A 25,392-nucleotide genomic window follows, 5' to 3' on the forward strand; every position below is an offset into this window, starting at 1 on the left:
TATCTGATAAAAACACACTGGCAGGTCAGTCATTCCACTCAGGGATTGTGTGTGGAAAAGATTAATGTTTAAATATGTTTGTGCGAGACGAATGGAGAAGTTAGTTGCGAGAATGACGGCGACTAGTTGCGCGCGCTGCAAACGGCTGAATATACTTTCGCGTGTCAAGACGCAATGACCTTTCACATAGCTTGTAGCGGAATCTTAATCTTGCGATTTCTTTCTTCGATACTCCAGTGTGGGAACGTTGTTCACGCGCATAAGTGTGGATTACGAATCAGTGGACCTAAATTTATTGAATATAAAACGAACAGCACGTCTTTGCGCGATTTGCAGTTAATGTTTATACTTAAGTTTATTGTCGAATGGATCCCATGCAATGCTTCCATATACTAATTTTGGTAAAACGAAAGTAATGAAAGCTGGAAGTTTGAGCTCAGGCGGCGCCGATTTCAACTTGCGTCTTATAAGAAACTAAGCTTGCGGGTTGCAGATGCACAAACGTCATCGACATGCCTAGACCAGGAAAAGGTATTGCCTATGTTAAGTCCCAAATATGTGTAACCGCTGACTTCTATTATCGGAGAACCGTTTATAGTGTAGGTGAAGGGCGCAGGATATTTTTGTTCATTACGCGTAGTAGTGCTGTTTTCTTTGAATTTAACTTCATCGACCATTCTGAACGCAATTCGTTCATACCTGCGGGACTGTTACTTAAACTAGATTGATCTTCGTGGCACACCACCCTACGAAATATCACGCAGTCATCCGCAAATAACCTAATGTGAACACTGGGATCTACAGCCGAAGTAATGTCATTGATACACATTAAACACAGAGCGGGGCCGAGTACACTTCCCAGGGGTACCCCATAGGTAGCAGGCAAGAAAGTCGAAGAGAAACTACTGATATCTACGAATTAAGTTCTGTTGGCCAGATATGATCCTGTCCAGTTAACCATAAATTCTGGAAAACCGAACGTCTGAAGTGTTTTGAGTTTTCCATGCGGTAACACGGTCGAACGCCTTACTAAACTCAAGCAATAATAGGTCAACCTGTCCCGGAGAATCTAAAGCTGCAGTGCCAATTCGCGAATAATTTATTTATTTTTATTTATTTATACATACTGCAGCCCGTTAGGGCTATGGCAGGAGTGGGTTTACATGCGAAGAAAACTGATTATGATATGGAGAAACAAGAACATAGAAATATAAAGATGTGAAGGAACTATACATCAGCAATAGCATTTTAAAAATTGAGAAATGGGTAACAAACGAAATATAAAAATCTGAAGGAACTATACATCAGCAATAGCATTTAAAAATTGAGAAATCGGTAACAAACGAACTTCGGCAGGTAACAAATTCCACTGTTCAATCATGCGGGGGAAAAAACTGTATTTGAAAGTGTTAGTGCGTGGATGGAGTGGTCTGATATTAGAGGCGTGATAAGCTCTAGTTGAAGTCGGGCAAGCAGGCATTAAAAGGGAGGGATCTGATAGGTGACAAAGAGAGTTCTTATAAGAATAGAAAATCTTCAGAGATTCTATGTGCCGCTGCCTAGAAAGAAACTGGAGGCTTAATTCCGTAAGAGCAGCTGACGGTGAAAAGTCTCGGTCGAAGCGACGGTAAACAAAACGAATAGCCTTCCTCTGGACAGACTCAATACAATTAATTTCACATTGTTTACATGGGCTCCATACGGAGGAAGCATATTCTAAAATTGGGCGAATCAGTGTTTTATATGCTACTAATTTAGTGTCCCTCGGAGCAGGAGACAACGTCCGGCGGATGTAACCAAGTTTCTTTAACGCTGTACTACAAATGTAATCTATATGTTTAGACCAAGACAAGGTGGGTGTAAAAATGACGCCTAAATATTTGTATTGAAAAACTCGTGTTAGTGGTACACCGTTGCATATATAATCATAACATACGGACATGTGTCTGTGAGTAAAAGACATTAGAACAGTTTGGTCAAAATTTATGCTCATTTTCCAAGTCGCACACCAGTCACAAAATGAAACAAAGGAATCTTTAAGGCGCTGATGATCAGCGAGTGAGTCAACTGGGCTGTACATAACACAATCATCTGCATAGAGGCGTATTTTAGAAGTAACATGGTCTGGAAGGTCGTTAATGAGCAATAAGAACAGTTATAATGGTTACAAGCTGCGTATTAGTTGACAACCCCTTGCGGAAACCATGCTGGAATTCGGAAATCAAATTGTATATATAGTTTCAAGAAATTTGTTAATAAAGTGTTCGATAACGCGTTCCAGTATTTTGCAGCAAGTGAATGTTAGGGAAATGGTTCTGCAGTTTTCTAGATGCAGACGATCGCATTTCTTGTTAATGGCGGTCACCCGCGCCAAGCGCCAATCAGGCAATATAGCAGAGTTCAAAGATAGACTAAAGATGGTTCAACAGATAGGTTCAACATATCGAATCAGGAAGGCATTAGGAATACTGTCGGGTCCCCCAGACTATTTTGCTTTAATGCTTAATACCAAAGACAAAACGCCTTCGTACGACGTCAAATTTGTTTCGTTGCAAGACGAGCAAGAAGGTCGTTGCGGCTCAGCATCACATGGTGAAAAAATAGAATGAAAATATCCATTCAACCTTTGAGCTGTAATCGTGGGACCACATAAATGCAAGTGTAAACATAGAAACAGATATATATGCCTCTCGGCACATTTGCATGGAAGAAGGCAAAAAAAACACACACACAAAAAAAAAACACGCGTTGCCTTAGTTTTTCACCATATGGCGGGGAAACCTCGATTCGAGTGTTTCTTGTTCTCCTGTACGCTAATTAATTCACCAGCTTTTCTACAGATATCTCAGAGCACTTATTTTCATTTCATTGTTGGTTGTGTTTTGATCCATTGTTGGTTGTGTGTTTTGATCGATAGATAATAGATGAAGGCTTGCATATACGTCAGCGACCCCTCACACTCTGTCGCATACGCGACAGAGTGCGAGGGATCGCTGTGAAGTCATTTATAATGCTGACTATAACGGTCGGTTAGCTTCAATGTATGGCCTGAACTATTCCAGTCCTTTCCGACGCTTGGTATTTTTTTTTTTTTTTGTGCGTGTGTTGACGTACTTAAAGTTCACCCATTTTCTTGGTAACTTCGCCTAAATATTTTCTCGAATATTCTGTGAGCATTTCGTTTTGGTAAAGTCAACCCCGAAAGTTTACGAACCACGGGAACTTATAGAACGTTCAATTTCCGAGCAGCCTGAACAGTAGTCAGTAAAACCGAGCATCCCTATGCTGTTCGCCTATACTAGTAGAGGCTGTAAAGGCGAATACTAGGCTGGATTGTGCGGCTGCGCAGATATTCAGCTTTTTCTCAGATCTCGTGTTCCGCAAAATTTTGTGGTTTACTGTACGTGCGTTAACGCGAGATGCACGTATCAACAGCGTGAATATTCAAAGCATCGGAGTCCAACTATTCAGTCGTAGTTCGGCGTATCATGTCATGTACATCGGTGATTTAAATACGCTCCTGCTGTATTTACCTAGATGGAGAAGAGGTCTAAAAAATGCTAGAGAATAACAAGAAGATCAGTTGACAAGGGCAGCGCGAAAAATATATATTTTTTTTATTATGCGAGTGTGCGAGTGGCCCGAGAAGGTAAGGAGGAAGCGCGATCGACCATGACAGTGGTCAGTTATTGAACCAAAGGGAGCGCTTTAGGAAAAAGTGACACATGCCACCACACACAATGTACTCCCTATTGCATCCCCTTTCCCCTCCCCCAGTACAGGGTAGCCAACCGGAGATAACCTCTGGTTAACCTCCCTGTCTTTCCTTTGCCTTTCTCTCTCTCTCTCTCTCTCTCTGTTTTGCCTCATAAACCTTTGCCTCCTCAGCTACACGTGGGCGTGTTATGGCCAGGAAGCGGTGAAGATTCCTTTTTTAACCTGTATTTAACGACGGCTACAAAACTTGTAAGGCCACTCCCAGAAGTGCCCAGTCTGTAACATTGCAGGGGAACGTGCCACTCCGACCGAAGAGCAAAGTTAGACTGCGAGGCACGTCTAAGCCTGTCATTTACCCGCCCTGGCCGTGCTTGTGCGCCGAACTTTAGCCTTTCGACTCCCGGTTTCGCGCGAGGTTCGACGTCACCCTCGAGGCCTTTCTCGAAGAAGGAAATCGCATTTCAAAACATCCTCCATCAGCAGATTACGCGGCGTACGAGGGTTGGTTCTGTCTCAAAACATTTCTTGCGGCCTGCGCGCGTTCCTCAACGTTTTTTTTTTCTCTTTTTTTTAGTACAAAGCACAGCCGCTTTGGGTTTTTCGTATTATGTGGGCCGTACAAATTCATGTTTTTTTTCTTTCCGTTCACCTCAACCTAGCTCTATGTGCGTGTCCCGAAGCGGCATTCGCGTCAAAGCGCTCTTCGCCTCTATTTTGGAGCACGCTTCGTTCGCGCACCGCTCGTCGGAAACGGCGGCGCTGGCATCGCTTCTCCCTACTTCCCTTTGCGCCGATCCTTGCGCGGGAAGGAAAAAAAAAAAGGCGGGGGAGGAGGAGGATGTTGGTTAGAAGCAGACGACCTTACTCCTTCACCCACGCGTTTCCTTCCTCGCCAAAACGTCCAGCGAGGAGCGGGTCTCGAAGGAAAAGCGTTCCTTCCACGACAGAGGAGGAGAAACGCGCAGCGCGGCGTACGAAGAGTGTAGAGGGGGGAGTGGTGGAAGAGGGGGGGGGGGGGGGTTACGAACGCCGGGGAGCCACGGGACTCCCGCGCCTCGGGGGAGGGAGGAGGGGGGGCGGGGTGCGCGAAAGCCGAGCGAGGCGAGGCAAGCGCTCTTCTTCTCGTGTTGTAACACTCGCGAACGGCGCGCGCTCTGCCCTCGACGCCGCCTCCTCCAGCGCTGTCGTCGTGCGCGGCGCGCGTTTCTGTGTGAGGCCCGCGGGCGGGCGATGGTGGATCCTTCGCGGCGCCGTTCCTTTGCCACGACGCTGCTGCTCACTGCCGGCGGCGTGCTGTCGTGCAGGACTCCGTGACACTGTGTACGCTGGGCATCGGCACCGCGTTCGGCGAGTCCGTGCTCGACAACAGCCCGCACAGTGCCACCGTGGTCACCAACGAGTACTGCGAGCTGCTGAGGATCGAGCAGAGGGACTTTCGATCCATCTGGGAGGTGAGCCCGCCCTCTTTTGTTCGCTTTCTCTCTCTCTCTCTTCCCGTATTTTCCCCCCTCTTGCTGGCTCTTTCTTTCCTCCGAAGAGCGCCCGCTACGAGCCGATGCTAGTGCTTCGGCCTTGACCTTGAAACGGGCGTGTGTAGTGAGTGACGTTTTTGTGGCGTAGGCGCTAAGGGGACCGCGCCTCCTGGTTCCAAACGGTGTGCGCGCCCGGCTGACACCAGGCAGCGTGCTCGTCGGTCGCTGCTGGTAGTGGGGTTCCGCTGTACACCCCCGCCACTCCCAGCTGCAGTTGAACAGATGTAACCACCTGCACAAATGCAGCGTCTCAAAATTACGTTCGATAATTGGCGACACGCCCGCTGTCAGTCAGATCAGGTAAAGAACGCCCATGTGATGGTCGCCGGAAAACGGCTTGTCATGGCTGACCAGTCGTCCATTCGTCGCCTCCCGTAGCGCACAGCATTCACCGAACGTTACGATTGTCGGAACCGCGGCAATTTTGAGAAACTAGTTCAGACATCATAACATCGGAACACGAAAGGCGTTTCCAAGATGGCCGTTGGGTAAAGTGACAGTCAAGTTGGGCAGATGGCACGCTTGTTTTGGAAAACGAAGAGAAGCTAAAGTGAAATGCTCAATTTCGCTCTTAAGATCTTAGCGGCGTCCATAGGGGCGCAGCCGTATTTACCATTAAGACGCCTACTTTCATAAAGTTTGCTAGCACATTATACGACAGTAGTCTAGACTTCTATGTGACTATTTTATGCTCCACGTTATTTCTTTTTTATTGTATGTAGTTGTATCGCTGTATGTCTTGTTATATATTACTACAGATTTCAAACAGATACATTCAATTGCATTTTATGCTATTGATCAAGTGTGCCGAATCTCATCAGATTACTACAGCCGTAGTCCCATTACCTCATCCGTTTCGAGGATTAAGTAAGAGCTTGGAGAAGGTAAAAAAAAAAGAAAAGAAGAAGAATCTGTATTCTTGTGACTAATAATATAGCTGGCGCTAGATTTCCCGTAAGCAGCGAATGTTGACTGCGCCGTAATCTGCTACCAAGCGGAAAGGAAAAGAAGAAAGAGAGAAAGAAATTAAGAACACATCAGTAGAACTTTTTTGTTGTTGGTTTACTGGTACGTAAACGTCATGGTTTCATTATAAGCGCCCTGAGAGATAAGACCATAGAAATTCGCTCAACACGTCCACTAGCAGAATAGCTATTGAACTTTCGGCAAAAATGTTATTACGCCTTGACACACGCACACATAGCACGTACGTACGTGGCCGCAGAAGCAGGCCCTCGCTCAGGTCAAGGAAGGAAGGAAAAAGTGGAGAAGGAAGGCAGGGAGGTTAACCAGTTTTGCCTAACCGGTTTGCTACCCTACACATGGGAGGGGGATGGGGGGGATGAAAGATGGGGAGAAGAGATAGAGGGCACATAACACGGCACACACATCGTTGGTTACAGTCTGTCACTCTTGTGTGGTACGTGACATCACTGTCACAGTCGCTTGTCCAAGCCCGTATCCTTCATAAACCGAAGTAGTCCCTTCGTCGCCTTCAGCTGCGATGTCTTCAGTCGGCGATATGTGAAAATGGTTGCAACTGACAATGGTCTACTGTCAAGGTGCGCTAGAACGGACGCCATGGACTGTCTCTGAACATTATATTCAGGACAGTCGCACAGAATGTGTTCCAGCGTCTCCTCGCAAAGACAGGCATTGCAGAGAGCGTTGTCGGCCATTCCAATGCGAAACGAGTAAGATTTCGTGAAGGCCACCCCTAGCCATAAGCGATAAAGCAGGGTGGCCTCACTTCGGCGGAGTCCGGTTGGCATACAGAGATGCATCAAGGAGGGCAGGTCGTGTTGATGATCGCCGCGGTTGGTCTGGCTGCTTGGTGTGCACCATAGAGAGAGCGTGATCTCCTGTGCAAGCACTTGAAGTCTGCTGGCTGCGTCGGAACGTGAAAGTGGTATGGCCTCTTCCTGTGTGTCTTCAAGAGCTGTCCGAGCGGCTTTATCGGCGTCTTCATTTCCGATGACGCCGCAGTGACTTGGCAGCCACTGAAACGTCACGTGATGTCCTTTCTCATGTGATGTATGAAGTAGGCATCTAATATCGAATACGAGCTGTTCAGATGGCCCGCGACGCAGAGCTGATAGTACAGATTGTAGGGCTGCCTTTGAGTCGCTGAAAATTGACCATTGTCGAGGTGGTTCCCGATTGACAAAACAAAGTGCAGCTCGAAGAGCAGCTAGTTCCGCAGATGTAGATGTCGTTGGGTGGTCAGTCCTAAAGCTGATGGTAATACCTCTTTCTGGGACGACTGCAGCACCGGAAGAACACTGGATGTTTGTGGAACCGTCAGTATAAATATGTGCACTGTCTGCGTACCTCTCGTGCAGAAGAAGCAGAAGCAGGTCAAGATGCGCAAAGAGCCGGATCGATAACCACCTGCCGTAACAGTAACGTCTTCTGAAATTTCTTTCGTGAGGATTGAAAGTACTTTTTTTTATTATTCACGTGACAGTAGAGGGGAGGCTAACACCTCACCGGCTGCTCCTCGTCGCACGATAAACGAAATGAAATCCCAAAACAACACGGAAAAAACCCAAAATTCTGCCAAGGACAAGGGAAACGTACAAATTTCTGCACGCGAGTCCAGGAAGCCACAGAAAGTGGCAGAGGAACACGCACGAACATGTATAAGCATCACGCTTCTATAAAGGAGTAAAATTACTTGAAATAGTCTCCAAAAACACAAAGTTCGTAGTTTTGCGGGCGAACGAACGATAATTACGCAGTCTGCCGCATGACTTGCCTTGCCACACAATATCCACGACGTCTGCAACAGGCGTTATGCGTCTGTCCGGCATGTGGCCAGTGTTTGTCAAACTGCAGCACCCGGATCGCCGGAGCTCTCCGAATGCGTTCGAATACCGAACTGCGCTATACATGCGCAATCGGTGACTATCGTCTATCGACTATGGAAAGAACGAAAAAGAGCCACCTGGTGGGGTCATCCACAATGACCTGTGTGAAGCTGCGCCGTCGTCATCATTCTCATTCAAATCAAAGACATTAAACAGGGTTTACATACAAATATATCTGTGGCATCTGCGGTAATAACCACGCCAGTCTGCAGCGCCCTTATTTCAAGCATAGAACGTCAACTGTTTTTCTTTTTTTTTTTTTTCAGTTATCCTAGAGTGCGAGTGACAGGAACCGTCAATGTCGTTGTGACAGCTGAAGACGTGTAACTATAGCTCGTGCTCTAACTTAACGTCAGTTTCTCTACGTTCGTTTTTTATTGAAAGAAAACCAAATCGCCCTCTTAATCCTCCATGAATGGCGTGTGGGCGAGCCAAAATGTCTTGACGAGCTAAAAATTTTGAAAAACACCGTCGCGGACAGCTTCCGGCGAGCGAAATGGCGAGGCAAAAATGAGGCAATCGGAGAGGAAATAAATACGAAGAGCTACTACGCTCGGTGCGTCAACGACTAACGGGGAGGGTATGTGGGCGCGTATGGTGCCAACGAGTAAAAGACGCGACGTTTCCCCACGTCGCCGTTCTCGCATGATCGCCGGAGGATAGCGAATTGATTTCAAGACCGCGTGAGCGCCACTCTCCCAACCGAGAAAGCGCCGATGCTGACGTCATTGCGCGGTAGTAGTGACGCAACCCCCTCTAGCGCGCAACAATATATAGACAGTGGACCGAGATAGCGCCTAGGGATGAATGCTATATATCGTGTTCCATTCACGGTTTTCCTCTACGCGCTCCGTTAACTTGGGTGCAAATTGGAGTTCTGCTTTCTTGCCCTACGCCGAGGCTCTTTCTTATATGAAAGCAGGGATTCATATTTCCTTCTCTTGCGTAATCGAAGCCTGCCTGCCTACTTAAGCTTCTATTGCGTCTTGCAGGTTTAGAAAATAATGAGTCTGCAGTCGCTTGTGGTTCTCGCCGATATTTAAGAAAAAAAAAAATCTTGATAGGATGATTCGAAGAAATGACCAGGGCGTCTGAGTAATGCGGCATCTATTTAATTGGCACCTCGGAAGACAACGCTCATTTCCGCAAATATTTCTTGTATATCGCGCCGGACGTGCAGACATTTGACCGAATGGGCTGTTTTGCCTGCTTTGCTAATGTATATGCGTTCAAGACGCGAGTTAATCCTTCAGAAGTTGCAACGACAGCCGCGCGAAGAACGCATTTACAAGCTAACAAAACAGTTCAAAGTTTCGTGTTCCCCCGAGCAATTTCGCATGATTAAACACGACGACACGCCCATTCGTCAAGCTTCATGAACGCGGAACGAATTTTTAGGCACCCAAGAATAAAAAGAAAAAGTTGAAGAGAAAAGGTGTCTGGGCGACCAAGTTTCAAAGTTACGCAGAAAGTTGTTTCTTAGTGTACGGCGTTCTTTTAAGTGCCAGTTTCACTCGAATCTCACTGCGCTGGTGTACACATAAAGTGAACTTCCTTTTACTTCATAAAACACAGTAGCGAGTGAAGCAGCTCGGGCGTCTTCTGAAGTTCTCTTTGTCCTACATTGTGTCCTTTGCGCTATTTGTCATTTAATGTATCGCTATCCGAAAAAAGAATTCTACAACATCGGAAGGACCTACCGTCACAGAAGAAGGCCGTGCAAGCGCTTTTGCGCTTCTTGCGATCTACCGGCCTGTGTGAACGACTTTAACTGGAACGCCTTTTGTGTGTGTGTGTCTCTATGTGTGCGTGTTTCTTTCTTTTTTCCTTTTTTTTTAGCGTTTTCCTCTCTGTCATCTTTCTAACCCCTATCCCCCATCCCCAGTGTAGAGTAGCAAACCGGAGACTCATATCTGGTTAACCTCCCTGCCTTTCCTCTTCATTCTCTCTCTCTCTCTCTTAATGTATCCATCATAAGCTTGCCCAAATTTCGAATCTATCTGAGCTACTAAATTCTTGGCGAGCTCATCTTGTGTTACGTATTATTGGGGGTCGCATTCCGGAACAAACCTTAGGTTACGGGTAAATTGCTTGAAAAATGACATAAGCAAAATTTAGAAACGAATATTCAGCCCAAGAAATGTGGGTGGTCAGGTGGAATGAAATACACTTTCGTCGAAAGGTTATCTAGCAGGATCACCTATGATTCTTCAAATTATTTTCGGTTACGTTCATGCCAGTGGACAGGGCGCGGCGGATGGCCAGGGCCCACAGCTCTCTGCACCGAGGACGCCGCCCGCCTATAGGCAAAAGCTCTATGCGGCTCTTTTGTTTAAGTTAATTGCTGCAACGTCCTGTATGCTGTAGATGTATTTTAGGCAGCGTATATGTAGCATCGCTTTCAAGCCAACCTCTGACCTCGTTTCATTCGGCTCGCGAAGCTTTCATTCTGCCATGTGAATTGATAAAGCTTTATTGAGATTTGTGTTGGGATCGGTTGACCTTGGCTACTGTCGATAAGTGTGCTAATTACATCCATAGATACGTCAGTTCAAGGCAACATAACCTCGACTAAATCAACTGTGCTTATCAGTAGAAAAAAATCTTAATTGAACTAACTTTTTTTGTTTTATTTGGGGCACCATATCCTTCGAATTTAGTTGATTTACAGTTAATTTGCGGGCGTCTATCCTCAATATTAACTGCACTGTTACAGATACGGGCTCTCGAAGCGCCGCTTGTCTTTAGCCCCAAGTACTATATACCTACGACATATTTGGCGCATGAGTTAAAACGGTCATTTTCCAATACAGGGTTAAAATTTCCGATGACTTGGAATCGCCACCGCAATGCTCTCGTAGGAAGCGATCCTGTCTTTCGTGATGTTTCATCAGTGCTGCAACAGCATGATGGCAACTCTTGAGGCTCCCATAATCAATGTCATCGCTGGCGTTTTTTGGTCTATGAGGGCGGTCGCTGAATTGGCAGTTGCACCGCAGTTTCTGTTGATTGACTGCATACTGCATATTATTATATTATATTATTATTATATTATTATTATATTACTGCATACTGCATATTATTAAACTGCATATTATCTTCGAGATTCTCACCTGGTTAGCTGACTCAATTTTCCTAACGGGATATATATATATATATATATATATAAACAAGAACAAAAGGGGTTAACCGAGGAGCCCGATTTTTATTAGTCGTATCGTAAGAAGCCAACAAACACACACCAAGGACAACATAGGGGAAATTACTTGTGCTTTGGAAATGAAATGAAGAAACAATAAATCAAACGAAATGAAAGTGGATGAAAAAATCAACTTGCCGCAGGCGGGGAACGACCCACAACCTTCGCATTTCGCGTGCGATGCTCTACCAATTGGTAGCTCCAATAGTAGCTGCAATGGCTGCAATAGTAGCTCCAATTGGTAGCTACCAATAGCTCAATTGGTAGAGGATCGCATGCGAAATGCTAAGGTTGTGGGTCGTTCCCCGCCTGCGGCAAGTTGATTTTTTCGTCCACTTTCATTTCGTTTGATTTATTGTTTCTTCACTTCATTTCCAAAGCACGAGCAATTCCCCCTGTGTTCCGTGGTGTCAGTGTTTGTTGGCATCTTATGATATGACTATATATATATATATATGTGTGTGTGTGTGTGTGTGTGTGTGTGTGTGTGTGTGTGTGTGTGTGTGTGTGCGTGCGTGTGTGTGTGTGTGTGTGTGTGTGTGTGTGTGTGTGCGCGCGCGTGTGTGTGTGTTGCAGCTCTCGTAAACATCACGGTGTATCATCGGTAAACTTTTTCGAGCGTCCTTCGCTAAATTTTTGACAAAGTTGGTAAATGTGCCAACTCCTTAATCGACCTGCACCGTTATATTAATTTTAAGCGATCAATTTGCATGCTGGTTGCGTGGGCGTCTCCGTACCATGCGTCAAACTATTCGTAAATGGAGCAACAAATTTATGCGTACCACGGTCTTGTGAACAAAAAAAAAAGAAAGAGAGGGGGGAGTGGTAGTGGAGGAAGCGGGCAGTGAGAAGGAGCTCATACGTCTAGGCATTTATAAATGTACTTCGAAGCGATTCTGACGTCACAGTGGTGTGTCTGCTGCTCCTCAGCGGGGACACTCAGTCTCGTTACTCAGACTAACTTCGTCGACGACCCTCCGCGTGCTCGTGATGTCTTCCAAGTCCAATTAGGTCAAGGCATCGCGCAGGAACCCCTGACCCAAAAGGGTCGCTTCCGTCGGATCTAATTTGTTCTCCGTATGACGGCGGTGCGTATCGTCAGTCAGAGGGATCGAGACACGCAGCCGAGCGTTGCCGAATCACGCAAAAACTAACCCATACACCCAAAATATGCCACCATACGCGTGCCCACAACAACCCCTTGCAGGGAGGAAACTTCCGGAGGCTGTCATCGCGTCTCCCTCCTCCTCCGCTATGTATGCTATCACGTCAAGGAACGCTGGAGCCGAGGCGTCGTGCATGAAAGTGGGAGTGGGTGTAGAACGAGGTACGCTGAAAAGGGTCACGCTTAGGTATATAGCTCGATCGTTAGACAGGGCGTGCGCTCGCTTCTCACGCACGACAGCGCTGTGCTAAGAGACGAAGACTATACATACGCCCGCCAGGAAGCGGCCAACTCGGTCGCCATTTCAGTGCCGCGGCACAGGAAATGAGGCGACGTGTTCTTCTCGGTGTGCTAGCGGGATGTAGATGGAGATGAGAGTTTCGATGGGCAGAGACGGGTGGAATAGGCGGACACTAAGTAGAGCTGGCATTGCAGAGAAAGGTCAACCCTTCAGTGACCGTCCGGAAAACCCAAGAACGGCCGGAGAAATTGAACGTGCAGAGAGTAGGCCACCGTTGCTGCGCTAGTGGACATTGCGGAGAAAGGAGGGTGGGTGGGGGTCACAACGACCCGGGAAGTAAGGAGTGTGTATGCGGTCCGGCCAATACGGGAGCGAATGGCGAGAACGCCAGAAGAGCAAAAACAACAGCACTGGGCAGAAGCCACCCTCCTGCGCCTATTTACGTATAGGACGCCACGGGAACGGGTTCAACGAAGGATGTCGGACCATTCGGACGTGAAGAGTCGGGCCGCGTTCACCTCCCCCTCTCCCCTCCTCCCTCTCCTCTTCACTGGCACGCGAACGGCGACAGTCGCGCGTATACGAAAAAGAGACGCTAAATCTGAGACCGATCGGCGTCGCCAGTCGGTGCAAAGAGAGAGAGAAAGAGAGGGGAACGATCGTCGAAGATCGCGCTGGATGCGCACTCGCTGTCATTGCTCCTCGTTTCGTAGCTGACTGGTTCTCCCTCTCCCGAGCTCCTTTTCCCTCTTTCTTTTTTGCCTTGATCTGATGGGATATTCTGCGACCCTCCATCTTTGCCCGTGTCCTGCATTGGTCGCGTGGGGCTAACGGAGGAAGGTGACGGGCGGGAGAGAAGAAGAGGAAGTGGGAGGCCAAGTCGCCTTTATCTTTTCGTTGCTTCTCGGACCAGAACTAGTACCTTGGTTGCGAAGAAGACCCGGGCGAAGCCTCGGCTGCCGCTTCTAACGCAAGGGCGGATCATCTTGGCACGCGCCCACTTCTCGAGCCCGACCGGCCTGATCGATCGACCGTTTTCCGGCGTGCGCACGTCGATTCCGTCACTCTCGTGGAACCGCGGCCTGCTTCTCCTTCTACAACCGCCGTGCGTCTCGCTCCTCCGCTTCTTCTGTCGCCGTGCTCTCCTACTGCTGACTGCGTTGCACGTCGCATTGTGGCACGTCGCATTGTGGCACGTCGCCGAACGAGAAAGAGCACCGTGCCAATCGGAGCGATCGAAATGTGCTGCAGCGAATTGCGGCTCTCTATGTACGCGCGGGCGCCGTATTCTTGCTTGGTTGCGGAAACTACGCTCCATCGTACTTTCTGCTGGCCACTTCAAGCACAAGTTCCTTCTTGAAGGAACTTTCGGATTTCCTCAGCTTTCATTTGCATCCACTGAGTGAGTGAGTGAGTGAGTGAGTGAGTGAGTGAGTGAGTGAGTGAGTGAGTGAGTGAGTGAGTGAGTGAGTGAGTGAGTGAGTGAGTGAGTGAGTGAGTGAGTGAGTGAGTGAGTGAGTGAGTGAGTGAGTGAGTGAGTCTGCGTGTGCGTGCGTGCATGTGTGGGGATATGCATACGTCCATGCTATGCTTGAGTGGTAAAAGGTATCTCCTTATTTACATCCGCAAATGCAAACGGGGTGCGGAGGCGACAATCCGGTATTGATTTCGTATGCAGTGGCCAGAGAGAACGGGTAACATTATTACTCGTGATGTGCAATGCTTGCCAATACGCAATTAGAAAGAGCGTTCAGTACGTCATATTAAGGGCGCAGTTTCCGGTCCAAGTCTGGTAGGCTAACCTCGCCTGTAGTTACATCGTCATCAAGAAATGCAGGGAACCCATAGCGTAAAACTATTTCAATCTGTTTTTATTCCAATCCCCTGGCATCAAACTTACGTAACCACCGACGCAACCATCAGGCAGTGCCCGCACCGTTATTTCAACAACCCAACCAAACGCTCCACTAGTGTATAGAAGGTTACCTTTGTTTGCTTTGAAAGCGAATAGCGTTGCCTACTGTTACGATCGGCCTGCAGGGTTACTGAACTGCAAACCTTTCACCGCCCGCTGCACTTGTTTCGATCGACCTGCGGGAGTAGGGATCTTCGGAGAAGCGACCTTCGAACTCTTCCCAGGCCGCTGCTACGACTCGCTTTGTAAAGACAACAATGCGCCTCCTTGACAGCCCAACGGCGCCGACATGTCTAGCCACGTTCGGCGGACCGAGCATTGTTAGTTGATTCGCTGTCGCCTTCAGGGTTTGCTTGGAACAAGAAAACTCGGTGCTTTCACACGGGCCCCAGAAGTCGTCACAGTCAATGGACAGACGCAGCGGCTAGCTGCGGGCTTAGCTCTGGGATCAAGAGGCGCCTGCTTGGGTCAAGCGTATCAAACCCTGTCTACGACGATCCACTCCCCTCGGTGTGTTCAGTGAAACCAAAGTGCGGAAGTGAGTTTGTGAACCCTCCCCCTCATAAGCGGGTCGACTACGATGACTTTGGACGCTCCTATTGGACGAAGGTTGAACGGCAGTTTTCCCTCACCTAGGGATATAGGGAGGACAGAGGGTTTTTAAGCAGCGTCGACAGAGGGTTTTTAAGCACGTTCTCAGCTGTTCGGTGGGCTTTCTTTTTCAGTCATGCTAGACTGGTGAAATGTAACGTTCTCCACCCTTCATGTAGATATTGTAAATAAATCCCATATTCCTCGTTCTCGATGAGAACAAGTCCCTCCCTTCAACAACGTCCTCAGCGTGAATGAGTCGCACGACGGTATGGGCCAGCTACCACTTATTTCATGCCCGACCCCAACTCTTACACTACCTTGACAGGTTTAGAGCACATCTCTCAGGCGCCCGTTCTTGCGGGGTGCGTCGGCGTCCCTCGGGGTCCTACCTCGGCGCAACCGAACGAACGAGCACAGCGAAAGATGAAAGCGAACGCGGAGTGCAGAGGGGATGAAAGACACGAGAAGGAAAGCGGAGAGCAGGGTGCACGGGAACCATAAGGTGAAAAACAGAGGAAGGTATGGCGAAAGCGTGAGAAGAAAAACGTAGTGCGGCGACGATGTCTACGAGATGGCGCCCGAGTAGCGTGCGTGGTCTGGGAGGTCCGTCGGTGGCTGTTGCTGAGAATCGCGCCCACGCGTCAGCCACGCGCTGGCTCTCGCCATCTCCAGATTAGCGAGGCAGTTGCGCCGCACTTCGCTCCATTTTTAAGGTGCCGCGCGAGAAATATCGTCCGCGCCAGCCAGTATATCGCGAAATGAAAACACCTATAGAACTGTGCTCAAATTTCGTATTAGGTAGTATCGTAATCGTCGGTAACTTTTTTGTTATCGAACTGGCTGACAAGGGGCGAGGATCCCGCGCAGAAATGGGGAGGCATTCAGCGAGGTTGAACAATAGAGCTGTGAAAGTAGATAAACGAATGAGAGGGGTGGTGCCGGCGTTCGCTACTTGCCAGCTTCCCCTGACCTAGCTATCGGTGGCTGGTCGAAAATCAGAATGGCAGATGAAAAGTGCCGCTAAAACGAATCCTTAGCGAAGAAGAGTTGGCAGAGCAACGTCTCATGCGTGCCGAGAGGGCTCGACAATGTTATGCTGCCACGCAAACTCTCTCTGATTATACTCAAATCCATTCTCCCGGCAGCCCTGAGTAGCCAGTGCTAGAACGATTGGCGGGCTATTCCTTTTGGAACGGGGCACTCTCTAGTTATTCCGCTAAGCATTCAGTTTCCTTCGACATCCTTAATGCGCACACGTCACTTAGACGTGGTGAGGTTTGGCAGTTTTCTGACGTCGCATGACAGACAAAGTGGGCGCTGCCCGAATGGCTAGTGGCAAAAAAAAGGCATAGAATCAGAAATATATATTTTCCGTTTTGTCCGTCTAATCATGCATAACCAGTGTGTACACGTCATATCAGATGAGGAGTTTTCACGGTACTCGTGACGTGACAGATAGGCGAAGTGGGGTGACCCAAAAATGTGTTCGTCCATCATGGAGGGCTGATTGGAGCAATGAAAAAGAAACAGTTACAAGTAGCTTTACAGTATATCGCCCCAGGTGTGCGAATATATGGGACCGCGTGTCGGCGATTATTCGCTTAAACGGCTCCTCACAAGGCCCTATCGCAAATTTTGGTTATACGCTGGAAGTTGTTGTCTAGGGAGCTTTCTGCAGCAAAAATTTTTCAAGTCTGCTCTTTAATAACCAAGATAGAAATATTTCAGTGTCGCGAACCCGTGATTTCAGGAGGCGAACTTCACCGCAAACATACACGTTCTCTCCACTCTCCCCGTCTAGCCCCGCAAGGGAAATTCCTTCCCTGCTTTCTCCCATACCGGACCTCGACGATCACGTGACGCACGCGTCACGGGCTCCGCCTTCATTTTTTTTTTCTGCGCGCTTTCTTGCGGCGCGGCGCACTCCGCTGACGGCGTCGCGTGTGGGCTGTTGTGATTGTCTCGTTTCGCGCAGCACAGGATTTTGCGCGCTCTGCACGCAGACAGCTGACTAGCGGTATAAGTCTGTGCTGCACGAATGCTGAGGCAGACACAAGCGGATCAGAGAGCATGATCCCGCGCTGTAACACGCTAGAAAATGGCATAGTTTCGGTGTCTGCGCACGCGAGTGCAGGACGTGGGAACAAGCAGACGTTCGGTTTGTGTGTTCTACTACTTCTCTAAGCTTTAATTCGTCTATTCTTGTGACATATTACACAGATAACAGATGTTGGCTTGAATAATTCTCGAAGTCACGTGTCACCACGAACGACATCACTGCGCGAACACATGTAGGTAGCACACTAGCACGTGTACGTCATCCTCCGGCTTGGAGCGCGGCGGCCGCGAAGAGAAGGGAAAACGGCGTTCGGTTCGAAATTTCAGATATTTCCGCGGCGCGTAGCTATGTAATACTTTGTAGACACGATCGTTATCACGCAATGTGTGCTTTGCGCTTGTCAGCTCAACATAGCCAGACCTGGTGAGGGGTCCTTTAAGAGGTTGCGGCATGGCGTGGTTTTCTTATCCTCTCCTTGAGGCCATTGTGACGGTTTTTTAATAAAGAAATCATTAATTCACGCTTATTTACTTATTTCTTCATTTAAAATATCCATACAAAATACGCCACGAATCACTAGAATGATTTATGACCCTGCAAAGTTGTAGAAGTCTCCAAAATGGATTTTGATCTCTGTTTTCCAGCGCCTAATTGTTTTAGGATGCCAACTTATTGCGATGAAAATTTCTTTAGATTTCTGTATGAATATCTTTGTATATAATGGCTGAGTACTCTTATCCTTGCATTTCACTTTTAACCTAGCAGGGCAAATCTTATATTTACGGTGAATCAAGAGAGACAGAGTGACCCTGAAGACACGCCCTGTTGTTGTATATTAAGTTGGGTGGGTGTTGCACGGACGTCCGACGTGGTTCGGAACCAAGGACCGCATGACGGATTACAATGAAATCACGAAGGCCTACCGCCTGGCTCGCAGGACTCTCCCACCCCCGCACCCGAGACTGAGTCGAGCGGAGGCGGTAGTACTGAGACAGCTCCAGATGGGATCGCTACCGAGCCCGCGACTGATGAATCGCATGTACCCCGAGACATATCCGACAGATATGTGCAGAGTCTGCCGGCGGGAGACCGCAGACTACACGCACATCTTGTGGGACGGCGTTAAATATCCAGAAGAAGCAAAATCAAGCACACTCCCACCGCGGCTCGAGGCAGCTGCGAAGAGCTACGACCGAGACGATCAGCTCTGGGCCGTCCAGCAGGTCCTCGAGGCGCTCGAAAGGCACGGACCCAGCGAGCCGGCAACGGCGAGCGGGGACCCGCACCGAGTAACGGCGACTTCGAGGATGACGTAGACCCTCGTCGGGGCGCGCGAGCGCCCAACTGCAGGCATAAATAAAGTTGTCTCCAATCCAATCCAATCCTCAATACGAAAGAACTGTGAGACAAAGCTGCAGCTCGAGGCGCACCTATTGTCCTAGTTTTATTCAGCTGTAAGCAAAATACTATTTGTTCATCGGTGGCGCGTCTCTTAGCTGGAAGTAAACTGGTATGCTGCGCTGCTCCTGAGGGATTATCTATCCGAGAAAACGAATGCTTGCGCATGGCAAATCCGCAAAATCGCTAGCGGCAATTTGAAAAGAAAGCCACCTTTTCATTTTTAGGGGGGGCGGGGAGGGAAGAAATAGGAAGCGGAAGTGGTTGCCTCTTTTTTTTTTTATGTCCCCCATCCCTCCCTTCGCCGGTTAAGGAGCTTAAGAACTCGGGAAAGAGAACGTGGCGCACGCTCAGCAGCCTGGCGGGGTCAGCGAGTTTAACGCCCGGCCGACGGGAAATTGCTTTGGAATCGGGTCACGCACGCTGCGACTCGCGTTTGTCACCTCGAACGCCACTGGAACATAAAAGTAACGATTTTGTGAACAGGCACTGCGATTGTTTTGTTTTGACCCGTACTGTAAAGAAAAGGAAAAATGAAATCAAGGTGATAGACAACAAGGCACTGGTTATCGATTTATTATTATTATTTATTATTATTAATATTATTATTAATATTATTATTAAACACGGCAACTGATGTAAACACCGCACATACACAGAAAATGAAGCAGCCCAGCAATTGTATCCTGAAAGGAATACAACGCCCATCCGCTTTAATAGGAGCGAGAAAAAAAGTGGAAAGACAAGAAGAAGGAGGTAAAGAGGAAGGAGGTAAGAGAATGCAAAGGCTCACCACGACATTTCACATCGCACACAGAGTGTAAGCACCACAGACGAGAGCAGAGTTCCGTAGCCGACAATAACTTCAGCACTGCTTTGTGAGCGTCGTATCGAATTGGAGCTGTGTGCAGTAGTACTAACGCAGAAGGAGCAATGCATATTGCAGCGCTTCGCTTACTGCAATATCCGGTGCTGGCGCGGAGATGCGTCATATCTTATGCGTGAAGGAATTCTTCAGATCGGAATGCATTCTGTAAAAAATAAAAAAATGAACATGGCAATTTTCTCCGCTAGAATGTCGTTCCCTCTTGGTGAGATGAGAGAAGACGGGAGATGACGTCTTTTGCTCTAACAATGCCCTAACGGACGTCCCTCTCGAAAAGAAGATCCTTTAGAGAAGGACGTCCGTTGGGGCAACAACGGCCGATTTGCACCGGAGCCTTCGCGCCACGGCGCTTCCATATCCTTCTCGACTTTAGTCAAGGTTGAGGCTCAAACTCGAGACACAACGCGCAGCTTGTGTTGTTCGCGAACTCGGCGGTGGCGAGCGCTGTAATAGGCGTCGTCATCATCACCACCATCATCCTTTATATACGCCATAGGGCGAAGGCGTCTTCCAGATATATCCGACCACCCGCGTTTTGCATCATCGAGCTCCATCCTACTCGTAATATGTTCCATCTCGTCGCATTTTCTTAGTGTCTCCCGACCCATTTGTGTCCTATGTGAAAGTTCTCTAGTATCATGATTGCGTTGCTCTGAGCTTTATACTGGCAAAAAGATGGCAAAGAAGGAAATAAGGACGTGGACGGGACAAAACACAAGACTACCAACTCTTTTTTTGTTTGTTAGAGAATAGTATAAATATACAAATGGGTATGCAAAGTTACTATACAACATACATAACAGGGCCTAGAAACTTTGCGGCCCGCTGTAAACAGAGCAAATTCTCGCCGCTGCTAGACGAGACCACAGTTACTGAAAAAGCGAAAACGAAAACAGAACGTGAAATACTGGAAGCTCTCCAATCCAAAAAGAAAGAGACCAGTGCGTAAGCACTCGCTCTATCGCGCTTAGAGAAGCGGAAATCGAATTCGCAGGACGCAATCGGTGCAATTGAACTGTACATGTGGTTCTGGCAATCGCATTGTCACGTGACATATCAGTGTCCGCCCCCCACCCTTTTCTTTACTTTGCATATTAACGTGTCCTCTAACAAAATTAAAGAGCTGATAGTTTGGCGCTTCGTCCGTCCGCCTCCTTGTTCCCTTCTTTGTCCTCTTTTTGCCATTATAAAGCTCTGTGCAAGGTGATCATGAACGTGCACCAACCAGCCCCTTTCCTTGCTTTACTCTCTGTTATCACTTGAGGCACGTGAACATGAGTTACCGAGTGCCTGACGTTATGCAGTGACAGCACTACCGGCTTTCTACGAGCCTGAAGTGCGTTGTGAAACCGTCTGTATGTAGGATACTGTGAATGAAACTGGCAGGCGCTGAAAGCAAAGGTTGGGTTTCTTTTCTTTTTTTTTATTTTCTGTCAGTGGGCTGAGTCGCCTCAGTCACGCTATCATTCGAAATTTGGAGCCTGACATGGTTTCTCTCGTACGGTACATGGACAAGAATCAAGGGCGCTGATAAGTACACAATAGGCAACGTATCAATCGCGATGATAATCCCGCGAAGGAGCTGCGGTCCGTTAATCTATCTTAGAGGTTTATGATGTTTCGAGAAGCGCTTGCGTAAGTTGCTTAGTGATTTTCTACCGTCTGTGTTTGCCTTCGTCATTCCGACGTACGAAGCTACCTGTTAAGTCTCACGAACATTTATGTTGCATAAACAAGGAAGAGAAAAGAAAAGAGCAACAAGAACAAAATTGACAAGAAACTAGGCCCCTCATTTTTGCTTCTTTCTTTGTGCTTTCGTGCATACGTGTGGGGAAAGGTGTTGTCTAACATGTCTCAACGTGTGTCTGTACGTTTATCACAACAAATATCTAATCTTTACGTGGAAATAATTTAACGATAAAGCATTCTTTTCTTTCTTTTTTTTTTCGACTTTACTGCAATTACTTCCACCGATGCCAGGCTGTCGGCATACTTATTTATCAAGTTCCCGTAGGCTATAAAAAAAAAAAGATATCTTCAATAAGCCGCTCTGTTCAGCTCTGACCTCGGAATCCAGACGTGGGCAGTCCAGCAAGCCCGTGAGGCGGCGTTGAGGCAGGGCTTTGACGTTCCCCCGTGGGAGACCTGAGCCCGGGTCGCGGTAAACCTTGCCGGACGTACAAGAAAGTTGTATCCATCCATCCATCCATCCATCCATCCATCAATAAGGTTATAGCGTTTAATGTAGTCCTAACCATGAATAACTGCCGAAGGTGGGTTGTTCTCCCCGTTTTAGCTTTATGCGTTGTCAGGTACAGAACACTGTCTGAAGAGGGCGCAATAAATTACGTTAAAGCATCTCAACAGATTGTCGAATTGAAAGCAATGTTGTTTTGCTCGTTCTTTTGTTTGCGTGCGTGCGTGCGTTACACCATAGCTATAGAACATCTCCCACCAGAATACCAGGCAAGTACAGACTGTTTATCCTCCATATTTGCGCGAATTACGAAAGGTGAACATAGTAACATTCTAAGATGACAAAAAAAAAAAAATCCATCAGTCATATACACTTCCTATCCCGCCACGTCAGCTCAATCTCTTTCTTTTTCCCCCCGTCTCCCTACCTGGCTTACGTAACCTTCTAGAATTGGGCGTCTTTATATTTAAGATTGACTTCTTTCTTCCGAAGTCTCCATTGTAATATAACCAAGGCGTCTCTTTTTCTGGATGAATCTTTGTTAGTTAAACGACTTTCTGTGTTCAGCCGCTTGACAGGGCGAAGTGCCCTGCGGGATTCCTTCGTCGTCAGCACTCTATACGTTTTGCATAGTGCCTCCACGGTGGCCCCTTCCAGGAAATGCACTGTCGCTCAATCTGCTCTGTGCACAAGTTCGATGCAGAAAAAGCAGTAGTGCGTCATCTTCAGAAAGGAACTCCTTTACGCATATATAATTCCGTGTTTAGGCGGTAAATCCGAGGCAGAAGCGCTTCCTTTCTCGAGAGAAGAAAGGGAAATGTAGCGTGTACAGGTATTTCTTTTTTCTTTTTCGTTTATTTTTAATGTAAACACTGCTACTAGAACGTGTAGGAGTTGCATTAGCCGAATTCGCGTGTCCTCGTGTTCATTTGAATTGGAGATCGCTCCCTTGGAACGAGAGCCACATTGTCACAATTCGCTGGGCGAGGCGGCACAGTAAATCGAATTTGACCGTAGGCGCTACTAGGGCGCTTCAGCGATTTCTTTTACTCTCTGCCTTATTGCGACGTGGTTTTTGTGAGACGGGGTCTCATTCTAATGCAAATTTCGATCTTCTGCGTCGCTGGCATCGCAGCAAAGCCAGTCCTCAAATGGCAGCCAGGAAACTAGCGGAGAGCAGGTACATTTGAAAGGCTACGCTCTACTTTCGAACCGGCGTGCCTTTATGCAGGGCCGGCCTAAATATTTATCATTTTCTCGTCAAATCGTCGTTGCGTAAAGCAGAGTTCGCAGAACTGCGGTTGCGTGCAAACTGAACCTTCTGCGTACGCAATGGGGCTTCGTGTTACTTCAGTGTTGGGAGCAAAGTACACAGGACCACTTTGGTGAGAGCACTACCATGTTCGGCGGGATGTTGGACATGGTGCGTTCGGTCAGGAATTACGAAGGATTACTTTTTTTCTTCCTCGCAGTGTTTGCAGCCAGCAATTAATCTGTACACGTGCTTTGAGCCTGTGATTCAGTCGTTTTTACAATAAAATGCTACATGACTGACTCCTGACTGAACAGAGATTTACGGTGGTTTCGGCTGCTTAGAAAAGTAGAAAATTATGATGTATGCGCTCTTTTGGGCAAATCGTGTACTGACGATGCCACCTAATAGGTGACGAAACGTTGGCGTTTAGTTTTAATTTTTGTTGAGTAATGTCAGTACAAAGATGTTGACAGCAGTAAGTGTCAATCTCTAGAAAGCAAACAATGTTTCATCCTACCTTCAATTTGTTTCTATTGGGCTTGCAGCGTTTGCGAATACAACCATGTAACTTTGACGCATTTCTTCCAGGATGATCATAGTTTGTGACTCAAGGGGTTGAATTTGCTTTGCGAGAATTACAGTAGGTTGCCGTGCAGTAAGTTCTTGCGCGGCAAAAGTAAAGGAGCTCTGCTCACTGTGACTTGTCGCTCTGCTGGTAACCACGTGAAGACGTATTCTCCAATGCGCGCCGCCTCTCAACTGTGCGTAAATTGACTCATGCCAATAAAGGGTCACTGCAAGCCACCCCTGCAGGTTTACGGAGCCAGAACAGTCAATGCCGTTCGGACTGTTTCCTAAATTATGAAAGCCTGCTCAATTGTTTTAGGGTAGCCGCGGCCGCCACGTCATAGAAGATGGTTCGCACTACTCCGCAACAGGACCGTTATTATAACTGTGCTTTGTTTGCTGATGGGCCCACTTTATTTCTCGTCATTGTTTTATGCTTGGCGCAAGCGCTAAAAGTAAAGTGCAGTAAAGAAACGGGCGATGCAGTTCTGTACACTTTGCACCCGCTACGAGCGTGATGCGTATGCAGTAACTTAACAGCCGCAGTGCTGTTTGTCCATCTGGCTGTTTTGTACAGCCCGGCCGAAATGACGTAAATACTAGGGATGGGCGCATATTCTAAGGTTCGAATATCGATCGAGTATTACACCCTAACTATGCGCATTCGTTTACATACAGCAACTAATAGGTGTTCAAGAATACTTGAAACTACCCGAATATTTCGCAACCACTGACTGTTAAAGTACTGTTCTTCGTCTGCTAAACAAAGTATGACAAATTATCAGAACTGAAACGACGACTAAAGTTTTCGAAGCAATGGAGAAACAAAATGGATAATGCAAGTTTTCTTTTTTTGTTTCCTGGTGGGAGCCTACATGACAACCTCTGAGCTTTGATTGTAGTCCGTCATACAGTGATGTTGGCCGTCCGGTCATGTAACACGTTTTGTTTTTTTAAGCTACGATCATAGATGTTTTCCTGCAACAGGCCCTTTTACATGTTGTGTTTACGGCGTAGAAACCCATCAGCAGCTTTCCTTTTTTTTTTTGTTGCACAACTGTATATCTTTTGGAGGCAACCATTTATTTTGTGATCATGTAAAGCTGCAATTTATACAGAAGTGGTTCATTTCTCGAAAGCGCGATTGCAACCAGCGTAGGACCATGGTTTCCTGGAATGAGTAAACCACCCATCAAGGGCTAAGAAGACAAAAGGCCGGCCATTCGACAAGTTTGTTCCTCCTCCTCCTCCTCCTCCTCCTCCTGCTCCTCCTCCTCCTCCTCCTCCTCCTCCTCTAAAGATGTTCAGAGGCTATTCGAGGAGTTTCTAATGGCGATTACTAATCTTGTGTCTAAAAATTATTCTTTGTCCGTCATAGTAAAACCATTTCTTTGGACTATTAAACTCAGGCTTGGCATCCAAGTCTGCGGAAAGAAGTATTCCTTTCACAAATACGTATAGGCCTTTCCAGTTGACTCCTCGATACTCGATCCGTATTCGCAAAATTCGGCATTCCCCTACCTCTATGAAGTACGTCAAACTGCTGCTGCAGATGGAGGGTGCGCGCGATCACGTTTCGCGCGCGATCACGTTTCGCGCGGGAAACGTAGTCAAGTACCCATTTGCTTGGATGCATATGACGCTGTGCTCTCGTTCGCATGTTGCACACTCAAGCGTTGGAATTGTGGTCGTATACGCTGTTCAGGAAACCATTCTCATAAACGCCTTCTCGCGCATAAGAGATCATCCGGCTCCAGGTATACTGCGTGCACTAGTGCCTTTCGCTTGTGTTCTAAT

The 25,392-nt window shown here is 47.6% G+C and overlaps 1 protein-coding gene across 5 annotated transcripts in view; it reads left to right on the forward strand.

Moving 5' to 3' along the window:
* Window positions 1-25,392, forward strand: part of Epac (Exchange protein directly activated by cAMP) — a 794,549-nt gene that overhangs the window by 459,087 nt on the left and 310,070 nt on the right. For 3 of the 5 annotated variants that reach the window (XM_050187979.3, XM_072286537.1, XM_050187981.3), the window contains one exon: window positions 5,022-5,168. The exons of the other annotated variants lie outside the window; for them this stretch is intronic. In XM_050187979.3, coding sequence (XP_050043936.1) covers window positions 5,022-5,168 — 147 coding nt within the window. The remainder of the gene's footprint in view (window positions 1-5,021; window positions 5,169-25,392) is intronic. 5 annotated transcript variants of the gene reach the window in all.

The sequence above is a fragment of the Dermacentor andersoni genome, chromosome 2 (genome assembly GCF_023375885.2).
Source record: "Dermacentor andersoni chromosome 2, qqDerAnde1_hic_scaffold, whole genome shotgun sequence".
Taxonomy (NCBI): domain Eukaryota; kingdom Metazoa; phylum Arthropoda; class Arachnida; order Ixodida; family Ixodidae; genus Dermacentor; species Dermacentor andersoni.